The 18,379-nt window shown below is 40.5% G+C and overlaps 1 protein-coding gene across 2 annotated transcripts; it reads right to left on the reverse strand.

Moving 5' to 3' along the window:
- Window positions 1-1,849: 1,849 nt before the first annotated feature.
- LOC135214383 (transmembrane protein 161B-like) lies at window positions 1,850-18,043 on the reverse strand (the record flags this gene model as incomplete). 2 transcript variants are annotated; one of them, XR_010314331.1, is given in 6 exon segments in its annotated part: window positions 1,850-2,038; window positions 2,075-5,651; window positions 14,918-15,087; window positions 16,287-16,383; window positions 16,572-16,746; window positions 17,903-18,043. XR_010314331.1 is itself a non-coding variant. In XM_064248629.1 (5 exon segments), coding segments are annotated over 5 exon segments (703 nt in total), but the record flags the coding sequence as incomplete, so codon positions are not given.
- Window positions 18,044-18,379: the final 336 nt, after the last annotated feature.

Consider the following 18,379-nt stretch of genomic DNA (forward strand, 5'->3'; position numbering starts at 1 on the left):
TGGATTCCATTATCCTTTATAATTAGGATTTGAACAGGTTACTTTCACACTGTATCTCATATGAATTCAGTTTAATGGGGGTGACTTTAGGAGCACATTGTGGAAAATGCTCAAGGACTTAGCTGGTGGGGTTTTTTCCTGATAAAATATAAGTATTAAAGAATACTTTAAAACTATTCCCAGCTTTATAGTATTCATTCTCAGGTTGGCCCCCTTTTTTGACCGGACTATAAGGTGCTCATTAAGAAGTTGAAGTAAATGTTCATACAGAACGAGATACCACGAATTTAAAAAAAATAATAGATAAAAATATATCAAAATGCGGGACGAATAATATTGTGGTAGTAATACATTGCATTTTTGCTTGAACTTCATAAGTTCCAATTGTTGTGAGGTATATTTGCAATGGCTGATTATCCAATTGGCTAAGCTAAGCTAAGCCTGAAGGCCCCCAAGCCCTTTGGGGAGGGGGGCCGGGTGGCCTCGAACTAGGTTAATCTACAAAGTACTCTTAAAATAAGTAATTACGGTGTATTGCTCTAACTTCTTCGATACTACATACTTTGCATATATAGCTTCAAAATACTCATATAATTGCTCTTATTTCAAAAACCCCAGCTGAATTGGCTCTCTTCAAAACCTCTTCTACATCCTTAGCCTAAGGGCCCCAATGAGGCTTAATCCAGCTCAGGGTATATGCATAGTGTTTAGGTGAGCATTTCGTGTATACACGTTCGTACCTAATGCATTTGAGGAAGTTTATACCTACGATACCTGTTGATTCAACAGTTTGTGGTTCCAACTGGGAATGAAGGTGCTTGTTTATCAATATCTCTTTGATTAAAAAATTTTTGGTTGATTTCTCTTGCTTGAATAATTCTCAAGACTTGTTTCTTGGACAAACTAGTGAGGAGAATTCATAGTTGTAACCTCTAGAATCTTTGGTTTACCTAGAATAGATGGATGTTTGTTTGTTTGTATGGTGTTTTTACGTTGCATGGAACCAGTGGTTATGCAGCAATGGAAGCTTTACGTGACTTCGAACCACGTCAAGATTTAACTCCTATCACCAGAAATACATATCTCTCACCCCACAATAGAATGGCCGAGAATCGAACTCGGTGGCAGGCCAAGACCATACCGACCACACCACTGAGGTGCTTCATAGATGAATGCAATCATCTAACACAAGCGGTTCTCTTTGTTACCGACGATAGATGCCTGAGAGAAAGGATGGCAAAAGATAACTGTAAAAAAAAAAAAAGTCCAACTTACAGACAACAAACCAAATCTAGCTGAAAATATGCGACTCACAGAACATGGTAGTCTCGCTGACCTAAATCAAAGATACAAACGCTATGATGAAAACGGCCCTCAGTGAGAGCTTCAGTCTAATGATTTGTGAGGAGGTTTGGTGCGTCTCTTCAAAACCAAGGAAAGATCCCCACTGGAAGCCTTAACAGCCCTCCTAAAAAATGTATTACAGATTTTACTTTACAGGCAAAGCACTGGGACCTTTGAAGTCATTCAGCACTGAATGAACGGTGGAGACAAATGGAATAATATCTCCTTTCACCACTTTGGCTAGTGAAGGTTGGGGGCTGAAGTTCTGGGAACTGTGATGTAAGAGCTAAGCACTTAGTGTTCCTTGCATGAGAGGAGTGGTTGTGATGAAACTACGTACAAAATTTTGTTCCACAGATACTAAATAATTTAAGCTGTGTTCGTTACTTGCTGACTGATGCAACCTCTCACTCAGTAAACCATGCCATCCTCAACAACTATATTGCATAGTTCTGGTATGCTTTTTAAAACATAATTCAGGTTCCAATTATAAAAAAGAAAAGACTCAGGTTTAGTCTTTTATTACAAAAACATAACCATGGTATATACAAATATATACACTGGCTTCAACAGAACATATTTACTGTATAAAGATTCAAAAATTTTCCCAATATCATATGATGTTCATATGTGAATTTTACAAAATATAGATACCTTTGATCAGTTTTAAAATGGTTCACGCTTGCCTATATTCCTTCAATTTTACATACATATAAACTATGTACAGTACTACTGATAAATTGTGAAAACATTCCACCCAAATCGGTTTCGTAATTACATGGAAAAATATATAGCAAAAACACTCTTCACTCATGAAACTGAAGGGCTTACAAAGTATCCAACATAAAGTTAAATAGAGGAAATATTAAGGAGACCTAATATTTGTTGACATAAGGAAACACTCTGGAAATGCAAAAATTGCAAATACTTTTCTGTCTCTACATACACTAGTTTCACTTATGCTATACTACATACAGCGGTGCTATGCCACCCGAGAACAAGTCTATCGACTGAAGAATTAAGCCTTACGCATTCCTTGTTGAGTAACCACAATTCACAATTGTCATTTGCTACTTTGGGAAATTGAAAGCACTTTCAAGGGAGAGAACCAAAAGCAACAGCCCAAGGAGCCTTCACAGTCAGTGTTAAAGGTATTCTGAATGAAGCTCATCTAAAGTAGTAAACATATCCAACTTATGCACACCTGGTACAGGTAAAATACGACTTATGTATAAACAACAGCATGCAGTACTGATGCCCATAAGAAGACCGAGTCAATTCTTCTGATACATATTAGCCCTTTCACAATACAGTTCTCTCCCAAACACTTTAGATTCCGATGAAGTCATCCACCACAAATTTTTGGCAAACTCGACATGCTATTACTTTGCTATTCTCCATTTTTTAACATGCTACAATAAAACAAATATCATTTCAAAATGAAACCAGAATCAGCTTTATGCCATGGAAAATAAATTCACACAGCGGGCAAAAACAGAAAAACATTATGTCAACAACCTATCACTGTGGTTTGCCACAAACAAATTTTACAACCTCTAAAAATTTTTAAGGGTTAGGAAAACAATTTCATAGTACAGAACTCCAGATATATAAGTAAATAATTTGTCAGTGTTAATACAATAAGCAATACACTGACATTGTAATTCTTTTTTGTCAAAATATGCTAAAACATTTTAGACATGGCTTGTGCCATGATCACACACACAAAAATTCAAAGCACACTGGGCATAGTCAGTGTGCTATCCATACATCCTAGCGACAAGAAGTTTATACTGGTTTACAAACTTATCCACATATCGGTAAATGAAGAAATAAGCATATCCACATTTCAGTAATAGAAGAAGTAATTACCATCAGTCACAACTAGCACTTCATGGTATATACCTTAACCAACTAAAACAATTGTGATGTGAGTACGTATGTGAATACAGGGCACCTAGGTTCTCATGAAAAGTGACAACTCACAGCTTTGTTCTTAAGTGGATGACACTAGTTGTCACAGCTTTGTTCTTAAGTGGATGACACTATTCTCGATGAACATGACACTATTCCATGCAGTATAGCATATGTAAAATAACTAGATTGTAAGGCAGTCTCCGGTTTAAAGCGGGGGTTCCGTTCCCGGCGTGCCATAACCCGAAAAACGCACTAAACCAGGTAGGACGCTGTAAAACCGGGTACAGCACCGTAAAATCAGGTTAGTGGTGCCATGAGCCAAGCGCCAAAAAGTCAGACTGCCATAACCCGTGGACTGCCTTACACTGTTTACACAAGACATTCTATTTAATTAGCTGACACTTACTAACTGGTAGTGCATATTGAGAGGGCATTCCAGTAGCAATTCTCTGTTCTGCATTGTGTGGTTGCATTTTCTCTATTTTTATGACATTCATCCCATCAACATAGGCTTTATTAAAACCTTCTCCCACCAAGATCAATAATATCAAGCAGGTAAAGAATACAGTAACATAAAATAACATCATTTACGTACAAAAGACAAGATGGTTAAGTTTAACAATCATATGAGAAAGGGGGCAAGATTGACATCATGACCTGAACTTGGGACGAGATAGCAGCTTAAAGTCTTTGCAAGTAAATCTTCACCACCCTGTAGATTTCCAATGAAGTGTCAGCCTCTACACAAACGGGTGGTGGAAGTGAAAGGCCATAGTAAAAGTCAGGAAAATAATGAACACAAGTAATTATTGGTTCAGATGTGGTGGTCAATTTTTCCTAACAAGCTTTTGGACCAAGTCTGTTTTTGAGCCTAATCCCTTGGCTAAAGTCTCTATATCTTAATCCTCACGAACTCAGACCAGCAAAGGAGGAGTCAGTAATCCTTGAACCTAAATTAAGCATGCCGCTATCTACTGTAAGTTCCTCTATCTTCTCATCATGGTATACTATTTCTAGAATGCATCGATGCAACTGTGCAACACAGCAAGTTTGATAACATACTCCATGATGGTTCTTGCTACCTAATTCAGAGACAAGGTGTGATGTATGAGCAGCTGTGCATCAGAAAATGAACTGTGATCATGGAGTATTAATACTACTGGAAATGCCCTCAATAATTACCAGATACTGTATCTAAAACTACACGTAAACACTACATCATCTGGGAAACATAATGTTGCCACTTTCAAATGAGAATCCATGCAAACAAGGAAGACTGTATATCTACATGCCAGGATACATTGATACTGTAATATCCTTTCTAATTAGGATGAATTTACCAATTCTCACCTTGATGAAATATTTACATTTAATCATACTTCAAGCATCAACAATCAATTCAAGGAAGTCCAAACATGAATAACAAAGACAGTTAATGTACAGATATCCACAATGTAATCATGGACATTTTCAGATCTGAAATATGAACTAATAAAAAGAAGCTAAACAGAAATAGCTTGGTCAACAATACCATCTTATTGCACAACACAGTACTTTAGGGATAAACCTCGATAACTCCTACAAACTTTCATGTCTTTTTAAAATAATTTCTTTACTATTCTGAGTGAAAATTAAGAGGACCAGAATTTACTGATCTAAAAAAAAAAGCACTTGCTATACAGTATTATAAAATAGAGTACACACCCCTTTTTCTTGTGACTTTATTTAGCTTGAGAACCCTTAAGAAATCTATGAAAAAAATACACAAATTTCATCACAAAGCACCACAAAGGAACATGAATTTCCTTCAAGTAAAAAAATTCAACAAATAAGATTGTCTTTCTTCATGAAAAACACCATTTATAAGTACTGAACCTGCAGTCTAAAACATACAAACAAACAGAAGCCCTGAGGGTGTTTGTGCTTTTTGTCTTTTGTTCTCCTTGGGTTAGATAAAGAAAAACAAGATTAACAATCCAGCCTTTCATCTATGGATATATCTACCACAGCATTATTACAATAAATACCTACTATTTGTATGACTCCTCATACCACTACTATTACAACTTCTGAATTAGTACAGTTAAAATACTCTGCAATAAAAACAAATCTTACAACCTTTTTAATCACTACATAATGAGAACTACAGTCAAAATACTTCATCTGAACGCAAACAAATGCGACCCCGAGATCTATTTTTAGCTTTTCCAATATGCAAACTCAGGTTTATTTATTAACACTTACAGGAACAGTACCTAATGTAAGACCGTTTATCCTGTGGTGAAATATGACTGATATGCCACACCAAAAGTGCCAGAAATAAACCAGGAGAAGACACACCACCAAGTTGTAAAGCCAAACACACCTCTGTAGAATTCTGTACTGAATACCTGAGAAGTAATGGAGAAGGATCATTAGATTATAACTTGTAACATAACTTGAAGTTCTTCAGTCAATCTTAAAATATTAAACTTAGTGGCTATCACAGACTTCTGAAAGAACTTTCTCTTGAAAATAAGAGGCAATTGTTTTTCAAAAGGGTTTACTTATCTCATCTGGAGAACTAAAAAATTTAAAACTTGACAAAAGGTCCTATACAGGGAGTGCTAAACATTACAGATAGCTATTATTCTACTTGTTGATGAAAAAAAAAAAGTTTTGCAAAAAGTTATATAAACCTCACTTGGCATACAATATTCATTATTTATAACTAGGTGTATTCATAGAAAATGATAATTGTTAACTACAATAAAGTTTTGTACATACTTACCTGGCAGATATATACTTAGCTATAGTCTCCGACGCTCCCGACAGAATTTCAAATCTCGCGGCACACACGACAGGTAGGTCAGGTGGTCTACCTTTCCCGCCGCTGGGATGTGGCGGGTGTACGACCAATCCCCCTTGCTTGTCAGATTTTTTTTTTCTCTTCACCTGTCTCCTGAGGGGAGGCTGGGTGGGCCATTAATCGTATATATCTGCCAGGTAAGTATGTACACAAACTTTATTGTAGGTTTAACAATATCATTTTTGTACATGAACAATTCCCTGTCAGATATATACTTAGCTGATTGGCCCCCTTGGTGGAGGGTAAGAGACAGCTAAATAATACAGGTAAGACGGGAAAACAACTAATGTTGTATGATATTAAAAACCTTGGTTCTCACCTTTTCAGGATGAAGACTTCATAGATACTGTCTCTGAGTCTGCATTGCCTGAAGAGCTACAGCTAGGACGTGAACTGTTGCTGAAAGACACTCGGATCTACCACTGGGATATGTGATCCCCTATTGTGGTAGAATTCCATAGACGGACTCCAAAAGGTCGGATCCTTTGTTAAAGACCCTGTCCCCAAGTAGGATCCTGTTAAAGGGACCTTGTCCGTTATATCAGATCCTTACCACTACCTCTGCAAGGAGCCAAACCCACCAGAACACCTAACCAAAATACAAAGGGTTAATATTACGACAAAAAAAGAGGTGCCCCTACTGCAACCTCTTCAGACACAACCACCAATACAAAATATAGGGTAACATAAAAAATTTACACAGGATAAGTTTCAGCTCCCTGCCCCAGCACCGAATCCGCCGATACGAAAGCGCCCAAGGCGAAGCATTTATCATACGTGATTTTTACATCACGTAGGTAGTAGTGGTTTGCGAAAACCGATTGCATCTCCAAAAAGTCGCCTCCATCAAGTTCCGCACAGACATATTTTTCTTGAATGCAAGCGAAGTTGCAATGGCTCTCACCTCGTGAGCTTTCACTTTCAGTAGTTTAAAATGCTCTTCCTTATCAGGCAACATGTGCCTCTGTAATAAGACTCTCAGAAGAAGGAAAGAGCATTCTTCGACATGGGCCGAGTGGGGTCCTTTACGAAGCACCAAAGCACATCTTGATTAGCCTTAAGTTGCTCCTTCCTCTTAAGGTAATACTTCATAATTCTCATAGGGCAAAGAGTTCTTTCAGGCTCTTCCCCTACCAGAAAAGATAAACCACGAACTTCAAAGCTCCTGGGCCAAGGACGTGATGGGTTTTCATTCTTTGCAAGAAACCCTGGAAGAAACAAACACACCATAGAATCTTCCTTAAACCCGACATTGCCCTCAATAGCTTGGAGCTCACTCACCCTCTCTTAGCTTGTTAGCTAGGGCAAAAGGTAAGAAAGGAAAGGGCCTTCTCGTCAGGTCCTTGAAAGAGGCTGAGCCAGGAGGTTCGAATCTAGACGATCCAAGGAATTGTAGAACTACGTCTAGATTCCAGTTCGGTACAACATGAGGATGCTTAATGGTTTCAAATGATCTAATAAGATCATGCAGGTCCTTATCATCGGAGATATTTAAGCCCCTATGCCGAAATACCGCCGCCAACATACTGCGGTATACCTTAATAGTTGACACAACAAGATGACACTCTTCTTCCTCTTGCACCATCGTCTGAAGACATCCCACTTTGACTGGTATACACGCAAGGTGGAAGGTCTCCTCGCTCTTGCGATTGCTTTAGCAGCTGTTGCTGAAAAGCCTTTCGCTCTGACCAGACTTTGGACAGTCTGAAGCCAGTCAGACTGAGAGCGAGGAGATTTTTGTGGTACCTGTCGAAGTGGGGTTGTCTGAGTAGATCGCTCCTGCTATTAGCAGGAGCGATCTTGGAAGGTCCACTAACCATTCCAGTAACTCTGTGAACCATTCTTGGTGGGGGCCGGCCAGGAGCGATCTTTGGAAGGCCACTAAACCATTCCAGTACTCTGGGAACCATTCTTGGGCGGTTCCAAAAGGGAGCGAATTAAGATCATCGGTTGGAATCGGACTCTACAAATTTCTTGATGGTTAGCCCCAGGATCTAGAAGGGGGGAAACGCGTAGACGTCGAGTCCTCTCCAGTCTAGAAGAAGAGCATCTATTGCTAATGCCTCTGGATCCGATATCGGAGAGCAGTAAGGATCCAGTCTCTTGTTCTTCGACGTGGCAAAGAGGTCTATGTGTGGCCTGCCCCATAACTTCCACAGGCTCTGGCATACATCCAAATGAAGGGTCCACTCTGTGGGAAGGACCTGATCTTTCCTGCTGAGGAGATCTGCTCTTACATTCCTTTCTCCCTCCACGAACCTGGTGAGAAGCTTGATTCCCCTTTCTTCTGCCCACAGAAGAAGGTCTTTTGCTGTCTCGTACAGGGAGAAGGAATGCGTCCCCCCCTGTTTCCTGATATATGCCAGAGCTGTAGTGTTGTCCGCGTTGACCCGCCTGCACTACCGATCTTCTGACTTTGGGCTCGAAAGCTTTCAGAGCCAACCACACAGCCATCAACTCCTTTCTGTTGATGTGCCAGGCTACCTGGTCCCCCACCCAGGTACCTGACACTTCGCTGGTTCCCAGAGTCGCCCCCACGCCCCGTGTCCGACCCGTCGGAGAACAACACCATTTGGTTGGGGGTCTGGGGATTGAAGAGACAGTCCCTTCGCAAAGAGGTTGGGATCTGTCACCATAAGAGATGTTTCTTGACGTCCTGGGATAACGACAGGGAGAACGTCAAATCCTGAGAACGACGACTCCAATTCCGATGAAGAAAGAATTGGAGCGGTCTCAGGTGCAACCTTCCTAGGGAAACGAATTGCTGCAGCGAGGAGAGCGTCCCCAGCAGACTCCTCCACTCCCTTGCTGTGCATACTTCTTTCCCTAGGAAGGTTGTTACTCTCTCGAATCCTCGGGCTATCCTTTCCTAAGAGGGAAAAGCCCGAAAACTCAGAGTTCATCTGTATCCCGAGATACACACACTCTTGTTCGGGAATTAGTGACGACTTCTTAAATTGAAATTGAGAAGTCCCAACGCCTTGTTCGTCAATTCTAGTGTTACTTGTAAGTCCTTCAAACAACGATCTTCTGAATTGGTCCCTTATCAGCCAATCGTCGAGGTACATGGATATCCTCACCCCTTTCAAATGAAGCCACTGAGTTACATTTCTCAAGATTCCCGTGAACACTTGAGGGGCCGTCGAGAGGCCGAAACACAGAGCCCTGAACTGAAAAATTTTGCCCCCATCATGAATCTGAGAAACTTCGAGGAAGGATGGATCGGTACGTGGAAGTAAGCGTCCTGTAAATCCAAGGAAACCATCCAGTCCCCTGGACGAAGTGCTGCCAGCACTGATGAAGGTGTTTCCATCGTGAACTTCTTCTTTTCTACGAAGAAGTTCAGGGCACTTACGTCCAACACCGGTCTCCATCCCCCTGAGGACTTCGGAACTAGGAAAAGGCGGTTGTAGAAGCCCGATGAACGATGGTCTGTCACTAGTTCGATAGCCCCCTTCTCCAGCATCTGATCTACTGCTAGATGGAGAGCTTGATTCATGATGGGGTCTCTGTACCTGGCCGTCAGCTCCCTTGGGGTGGTCGTCAAGGGAGGTCTTGCGACGAAAGGGATGAGGTAACCTCTCCTCAAAATTGAAAGGGTCCAAGGATCCGCCCCTTTTTGGGCCCAGACTTCTGCAAATCCTAAGTCTGGCGCCCACCGTTGTTTGAAGGACTTGCAAGTTATTTGGGGGCTTTAACTGACTTGGCGAAAGTCTTACCTCTTCTAGAAGGTCTACTACCTCTAAACGTAGAGGTTTCTGGAGGAGGAAAGAAAGCCCTCGAAAGGGTTCTCGAGCACATGACTTTTCCTTCTTAGCTTTGGTAGGGAAGGAAGGGCGAGGTTTTCTTGCCGACTGGGCCAAAAGGTCCTGGGTGGCTTTAGCCGAAAGCGATCTAGAAATGTCCTGCACTAGATGTTTAGGGAACAACTGAGCGGACAGAGGAGCAAACAGCAAAGAAGACCTCTGGGCGTGGGAGACAGACTTCATTAAGAAGGAACAATAAACGGACCTCTTCTTCACAATCCCGCCCCCATACAGGGAGGCGATTTCACTCGCTCCGGTGCTCCTTAACCGACTTGTCCATACAAGACAAAACACACATAGATCTTCTGGAGAAAAGGACTCTGGCACATTTCAATTTTCTTGGCTAGGACTCCCAACGACCAATCAAGGAAGTTAAATACCTCCAGCACTCTGAACATGCCTTTCAGCCATGTTGATTCTACTTCATTCATTGCCCCAAGTCGTCTTTGATCAGAGTTAAGGGCAGCTCTCCTCGTAGAATCTACCAGCGCCGAAAAATCCGAATCAGCCGAAGACGGTAGACCCAATCCTAAGGAGACTCCTGTTTCGTACCAGAAACCAGCGCGTCCTGATAACTTCGAAGGAGGAAAAGCGAACATCGTTTTCCCCGCTTCTTCTTTGGAAGCCATCCAGGAACCAAAACTCCTCAGTGCCTTCTTCATTGAAAGAGTTGGCTTCATCCTCACACAAGAAGAACTCTTCGCTGTCTTCGCCGTTGAAAAAAGTGAGTGAGGAGAAGGAGGAGCCGTAGGAGTAAGGGAATCCCCAAAAACTTGCAAAAGTAACTCTGTAAGCTTCTTGTGAGAAGACACAGCAGCAGAAGTGTTCGGTTCCTCATCAGAACCTTCTAGGACGTCTTGTCGAGGCGAGCGCGAGATCCTTAGTACGAAGATCCTTAGTAGGAGCTGAGCGAGAGGTTTGGAGAGCGCCTTCTCGTAGAAGAGTCACATCCATGGAGAACGATGAGAAGATCTGGGTTGTCTACAATGAGACTCCCTCTTCGAGGTAGACGGAATCTCAGCTGAAGGAGAGGTAAGGCTCCTACCCCGAGAATCCTTAGGAAACAATCCACAGGGCGCTTACGAGGAGGCAAGCGCCTACCAGGACTCTGTGCGCGATCCTGAGGCGAGCGCTGCCAGGAGAAGAAGCGCCTATCGGGAGCAGAGCGCTGCGCGGCTCTCTATTTCTGTCCAGTTGAGTACGATCAACGGAAGTTCGACTGGAAGGCGAAATGAGCCTACTAGGAGAAGGCTGCTTGCGAGACTCTTGACCTCTAACAAGAGGATAACATTCAGGAGAAGGGCGCTTCAAAGCTAACGAGCGCCTACCTGGAGAAGGGCGCTTGCGAGGTTCCTGGTGCCTACCAAGAGACGAACGGTCAGGAGTAGTGCGTCTAGAAGAGGGAGAGCGCCTACACGGAGAAGGGCGCTTGAAAGACTCTTGTTGTCTGCCCCGAGGAGAATAATCAGGAGTAGGATGCCTTAAAACAAAGAGACGAGCGCCTACTAGGAGATCGACGTGCAGTAGGCTCTTGGCGCCTACCTTGCGGGGAGCGGCTAACAGCAGGACGCCTATCAGGCGCAGCGGCTCCTACCAGACTCTTGACGCCTGTAGGAGAGAAGTCACGATCCGCACTCGAGGGAGAGCGACATCTGGAAGAAGAACGCCTACTTGTAGAATGGCACCTTCTAGGTTCTTGAGGCTGCTGAGGAGAAGTCCCACACGAGGGAGTCGAAGAAATAACGTGATGTGCAGGCGCAGTGAGCTTACCGGAAGCGGGAATCCAATCTGGAGAAAAAACTTCTTTCTCCATAGAGCGTCCGACTGATGTTTGGCACCTTGAAGTCGAAAGAGAGCCAGGAGAGCGAGGGCGCTCATGTGAGCCCCTACCTTCATATGAAAACTCCCCATATGAAGGAGACCGCTATAGGAGGAGAACGATCCTCTGAAGAGCGGCGCCTAGATCTCTTGATCGAAGAGAAACGTCCTTCTTCCTACGTGATCTAAATGCTAGAGAATCTGCCAGCGCCGTGATCTAAGCTTGAAGTCCCGCGAGTACTCTAGTAGGAGAATCTTGTTGTTCTTCCTCGGAAGCAGGCGCAGAACGAGGAGCGCAAGAAGAAGAACGATTGCAGGATCTCTTGGGTTTCTTTACCTCCACCGACGATTCTTCCGGGAAAACCTCCAGACTAGAAGCCAAAGGACTGTAGGGAGCCTTCCAAGCCCTCTTCAACGGGCGCGACGCATCCGGGGAGTTCCAACCTCTCTTCGGAGAGGGAGACGACGAAGAGGAGAAGCATTGGCGTAGGAGCTCCTCCTTGTAGTGATCCGAGGCAGCCTGGGAGCGTACTTCAGGATCTGCGAGGGGGACGCCTGACCGGTGGGGGTTCTCCCTAGCCCCTCTTGCGGCTTTTTCGACTTTTCCCTACTCCACTGGAACTGGGAGTCTGGAAGAGGTCCAGGCTAGAGACACTAAGGAGCCGTCATGACGCACCCTCCACAACACTGGGGGACACTGCACTGATCACTAACACTCTCCTTACCTTCCAATTGACAAATCTTCTGATCCATCGATAGAATCGTGGCTCTTAGAGCCGCCGCCTCCGAAGACGAATCTTCGGCTTCGGTGCGGGGAGCAGGGGCTGCAACTTGGAGAGAAGGTTCTACTTCTACATTAGTCATAGGATCCACATCCAACTCACTCATTCTAGACCTACTAGAACTTCTAGAGGAAGCCTTACGTACTCTATCACGTTCCAACTTCCTAACATAAGAAGAGAGAGCCTTATATTCTTCTTCATTCAATACCTTACATTCACTACAAGGGTTAGCAAAAGAACATTCATTCCCCCTGCATTTCATGCAAACCGTGTGAGGGTCCACCGAAGCTTTCGGCAACCTCACCTTACATCCTTCATTCACGCAAACCCTAAACAAAACAGAAGTTTTAGCTACTGAATCTAGGTCAGACATCGTTAAAGAAAATCCAAATCCAAATCAAAACGGTCCACAATTAGCGTATGCCAGGCCAAACAAAGCGAATACGTCACCAAAAGAAGTCCAAATTAACTCCAGGCAAGCGAGAATCGAAAAACTATCGAGAGGAACCGACAACAGTTGTTATCGTTCCCGCGACAGAGAAAAATCTGACAAGCAAGGGGGATTGGTTCGTACACCTGCCACCCAGCGGCGGGTAAGGTAGACCACCTGACCTACCTGTCGCGTGTGCCGCGAGATTTGAAATTCTGTCGGGAACATCGGAGACTATAGCTAAGTATATATCTGCCAGGGAAGTTCATGTACAAAAATTTAATGCAGCCTATTTACTATGGACATTGAGTCCCATTTCACAAACTAGCAATATACGCCATCAACAATTAATAGTAGCTAATAGTAGTGCTGAGAGTGCCTCTGTGCAACAAAAAGGATGTGATGAATGAGTGTCAAGGTGATCACACACTGATAATTTTGCTACAAAAAACATTACATAAAAAGACTGCAGTTTACAGATAGGTAAGGAGCTAAGAACTACTCCAACAAATATTCTAAAAAGGTTGTAGGCCCATTTCTCTTATGAATTTCAGTTTGGAAATCTCACCCATTTCAATGACAGACTTTCTGCTGAAATAAAAGCTGGTACTGTTTGTTTCACTGCCCAGTTTGCCAAGGAGAATATTTGGCTAGTTCATCACTACCCCTAATAAGACATTGTTAAAGAATATTAATAGGGGTTAGTTTTTCCAGAATAAAGACAAATGAAAGGATAGGACTGTTTAACAGTAAAAGTCCAACCTCGATTTCAGATACTTGTTAGAACAATCAGCTGTGACTATTCATAGTAGTACTGTATGCTACCTGAAGATTTATTCATTATGTTTCTTGGCTTTATTTTTTTTCATTTTCTAGTTTATTAAATTGTCTTTAAATTATTTGTATTCTAACAGAGTGTAAAGTCCATTCCACTTGCATTGAACATTTTCCATCAATTCTGTATCCATGGTAATTCAGATTGACAAAGGCTTCTTTGAGATATGACAGAATGTCCAAGAAGTGTAACAAATAGGTTTGTTTCATAGCCTATGCTATTATTCTTATTAAAATTCTGATTGTTGATAAATGTTTCAATTGGCCAAAAGGGAGTGCGCTTAGAAATGATTGGTATATTCTACTTAGTAAAGCGCCCTTTTTGACAAACTTAAAGTGAAAATGGATAGTTAAGGCTCCAGATTCATTCATCAGAGTATCATCCACTTGAAGAGGAGGATGGGGTGGAAAATCAGTGCAAGACATTGTCTAGCAATGTGTAACAGAGCCAACAAAATACAGAAAATGTTTATGCTTTATGCTACAATAGTAAATGTAATGATGCTGTACTGTGGACTATTTTTGAACAAAGAGTAAGATGTGAAACAACCACTGAAAAGCTTTTATAAAATCAGTGGAAACAAAAAAAATATGGTGAGCTGCCCAGAGTTTTCTCTCGTCTTAAAAAGTCCTTCAAGTCTTCTGACTTTCTTTAAACATTGTGCTTCACACTCAACAACAATGGTTCTCCTGATACTTCTACATAAATATCTACATAGAAAAGAATCTGTACACTTTAAGGATGAGACTTGAAATGATAATGATGCATTGCTACCCAACTTTTTCGTGCTTCACTTCGTCGCAGATTTTTGTGGAACATTTTTCTCGCTTCCACGGGAACTTTCACCAACTTGTGAATTTCTTATGGGCCACATCTCTAAAATTATCATTGATTTGCTTTTTTGTATTAATTTAAGCAGTGAACTGTTCAAACAGCCCGTTATAAACATTTTAGTATAAGTGGTACATGGTATTTGGCAGTTATAAGCATTTTTAGGGGTTGTGTTCCATTTCTGCAATGGGTTCTGGAACATATCCCTTGAAAAAGTGGGGTAACATCGTACAACCCTTTTAAAAATACACTACAAATAAAAGGTAAAGAATTAAATCCAGTATAAATTGAAATGTAGTAACTTACCTTTTTCAACTCGTCCATACCCAGCGAAACGATTTTCGTAGCTTCTATGACAGATTCAGCCTCTTGAAAAGTGGGTATCGTCGCAATTGTTTCCTCCTCCTCACCTGGCGTCAAACCACACTCGCCCTCCTCTGTGACTCTTCCGATGAGTGCTCCCCAGCTTAATCCACCTATAAATATACATTCCCCACAAAATGTCATCAGTTATCATATTCATTTCACTGCTAATACTCAAATTTCCTCATATGACTTATCTACTTGTCAATCAGCTTAAATGGAAGTTCTTGACAACACTAAAACAGAAATCACTTAGGAAATTCTACAAGAGCCAATTTTTACTTTCATCTTGATGCAGATTTTTTTTTATCTATATAGGACAGGTGATTTTACACTTGTTACTTGAAAGGCCCTTTATTTAATTCAACAAATGCTTATACTCTCTATAGTTGCTTCCCTCCTGACAGTTACAGTGATATCACAGTTACTCAAGACAGTTTACAGAGTGCTGCATACACATGTCATCTAAACCAAAGCATCAGACAGAGTCAGTTGTGTTCATGTAATTAAGACGTTATTTCTCTTTCCTTGATAAGAACCCAGAGTAGACAGTGCCTAAATTATTGCCATGTCCATGGTGAAATTCAACTTCTCGTTATTCCAGAAAACTAGTCATTCTCTACCACAAAAAGAATAAGCAGTCACCTTCCGCATCTTAGTGAAACAAAAACAACTACAACGTTCTGTAAAAAAATTAATCTGCCCAATTATTTACTATTCAATTGTTAACTTTACTAGCAAAAATGCATACTTTATAATCTAAACAAAGTATACAAAAACAAATTACTTGAGTTTTATGGTGTTATGTACCTAAACATTTCTGCTCACAGATGACATGCCTGGAAATTATAAAATTGGTATTGATGAGTTATTTTTCACAAAATTTGGAATCTGTTTTTTCTGTAAATTACAGCGCTACCACACTTTTCTGCAGTTCACTTTGTCACAGATACTTGTGGAACATATTTTTCACATTTCCACACAAATTTTTCACCCATTTGCGAATTTTTCTATGGGCTGTATCTCAAAAATCATAATTAGCCTTTCTTTCCATATTAAATTCGGTAGTGAACTGTTAAAATAGGCAATTATAAGCATTTTAGTTTAAAAGGGTACATGGTATTTGGCAGTTACTATATGTGTTTTTGGAGGGGTTCTGCATTAGTGCAGATTTTGCACTTCCTCAGTGGGTTCTGGAACCTATCCTTGCGAAAAGATGAGGTATCACTTTATTCTGCTTTCATGTATTATAATGAATGTTTTTTTTTAACTATTTAATTGACAAATAAAACTTAAGAAACAAGATTCTTACCTAAAGTTTTAAACATCAGTGACAAAAACACGCAGAGAATAATTGGTGCGACATACTGAAGAGTGACTACGCACAGGTAATAAAATACTCTTGCAATCTGGAAAATACAAATAGCTTACAGTACCAAAACTACTTAGAAAAACTATTCAAACATACTACATATCATAAACATGAAAATAATTCATATAACCCATAAACTGAAATGCCAGCTATTTACTCATTACGGACTGCAACTGTTGAACAACTTCATAGCAAAAGGTTTGCTAAAAATGCTTAAGTACCAACCTTCTTTTGCAAATCCTTGTTTGTAATGCGACCAGATTCCTTTTTCTGCAACTCGATCTTTTCATATGCTATGTTCAGGTAGGACTGCAAGTAATAGGGCATCATGCCTAACCGCAATAACCCAACGCTCAAAACGAGTATAATTCGCATGATGTCAAACATTTCGGAGGTCATGCTGGTGAGATAAAATTAGAGTTTAGAAATCTAATGCATGAAATTTGTACAAATGTTATTATTAGAGAGTAATTCAATCAAATCTATGTGCTGGATTTCTAGACTATCACAGGGCTCTTACTAAGGGCTCTACTCTTAAACGAAAGGTGAAAACTGAGACAACTTGAAGAGATTGGACACTTTTCTTTACCTCCTCCTACTTTTCCTTTCAACCCCATATTCTTTGGAAGCTTGAATTTCAAGTCAGTGGCCCCTTTGGTGGGCTTGTTCTATATGAATAGGGTTCATCTTCTGATTAATAATAATAATAATAATAATAATAATAATAATAATAATAATAATAATAATAATAATGATAATAATGATAATAACGATGATATAATAATAATAATAATAATAATACGTAATAATAATAATAATAATAATAATAATAATAATAATAATAATAATAATAATAATAAAAAGTGAAGAGACTGAAGGGAACAGATGGAAAGTAAAAGAAATACCCTAAGGTCAAAATATGACATAGGCCATAATTCCTGTATAATATTTACCTTGTGAACTAATATACCAAATTTGTAACTAATTTGTATTTTTCATAACTAACAAACCTTCGGTCTTAACATTAGGATTTACTAGCGCCAAGCTGGAAACCGGTAGAATTAAAATTACACTTGTGAGATCCAGGGAATTGACCATTCCTCCCCAAAAATGGCAGTTTCAGAGGAAAACAAGGCTGCAGTCACTTAATACATAAATCACAGATGAATCCTACATATAGCTTTCACAGCCCATAGTCCATTAATATTTCTATAAAGGAGCATCAACTGCAGTCAAGTTGACCTCGCTAAACTAGAATAATATGACTTTCAAAATTATATCTAAAATGCTCGACTTCATTAAATTGCAGATAATCAGAAAACCAGAAGTGAAAATCAGTCCATCACTTAAACTGCTAAAATTGTTTGCATCTGCATTAAATAGGGGAACTATTACAACAACAATTACAATCATTTTATTAAACTTGAAAATTTTAATAGTAAAGGACACACAACACAAAAAAATTTAAGCTGATGCAAAGTCAAGAAGCGTTCATTGTACAGGAGTCTTTAATTCAGAATTTACAGGCCAAATAGTTGAATTAATAAAAAACTTACATGGGATGACTGTATCCTGGCCAAGTATGTTCGGTGAAGTAGCGCCTCGTAAGTGGTCTAATCCACATGGTCACAAGAAACAGAGGAGCAACAAAGCTTGTGTGGAAGAGCAACTTCAAAATCCTACTTTCTGTACAATACCTGTAGATAACAAACCACTAAATATCAAAGATTTGTATTGTTCAAAAAATCTCAAAATCAATACGTGTATACTTGGGGAAAAAAAAAAAAAAAAAAAAACTACCAATAGATCATTCAGTATCCTAGACAGTATAAAAATGTCCTAATACGTATGTAGTATCCATTTAAGATCACAAAGTCACTGCATTAGTTGCATAAAAATATTTATTATAGCTCCTGTTTGGCTGTTCCTGAAGAGGATCAGATTCCCTAGGAACCAATTTCTAGCAAACAACCCTTCTGCTGTAGCCCTTTGAAAGGTGAAGTTCAAAATAAAACTGGAGCATCTGACACAGC

The sequence above is a fragment of the Macrobrachium nipponense genome, chromosome 45, assembly GCF_015104395.2.
Source record: "Macrobrachium nipponense isolate FS-2020 chromosome 45, ASM1510439v2, whole genome shotgun sequence".
NCBI lineage: Eukaryota > Metazoa > Arthropoda > Malacostraca > Decapoda > Palaemonidae > Macrobrachium > Macrobrachium nipponense.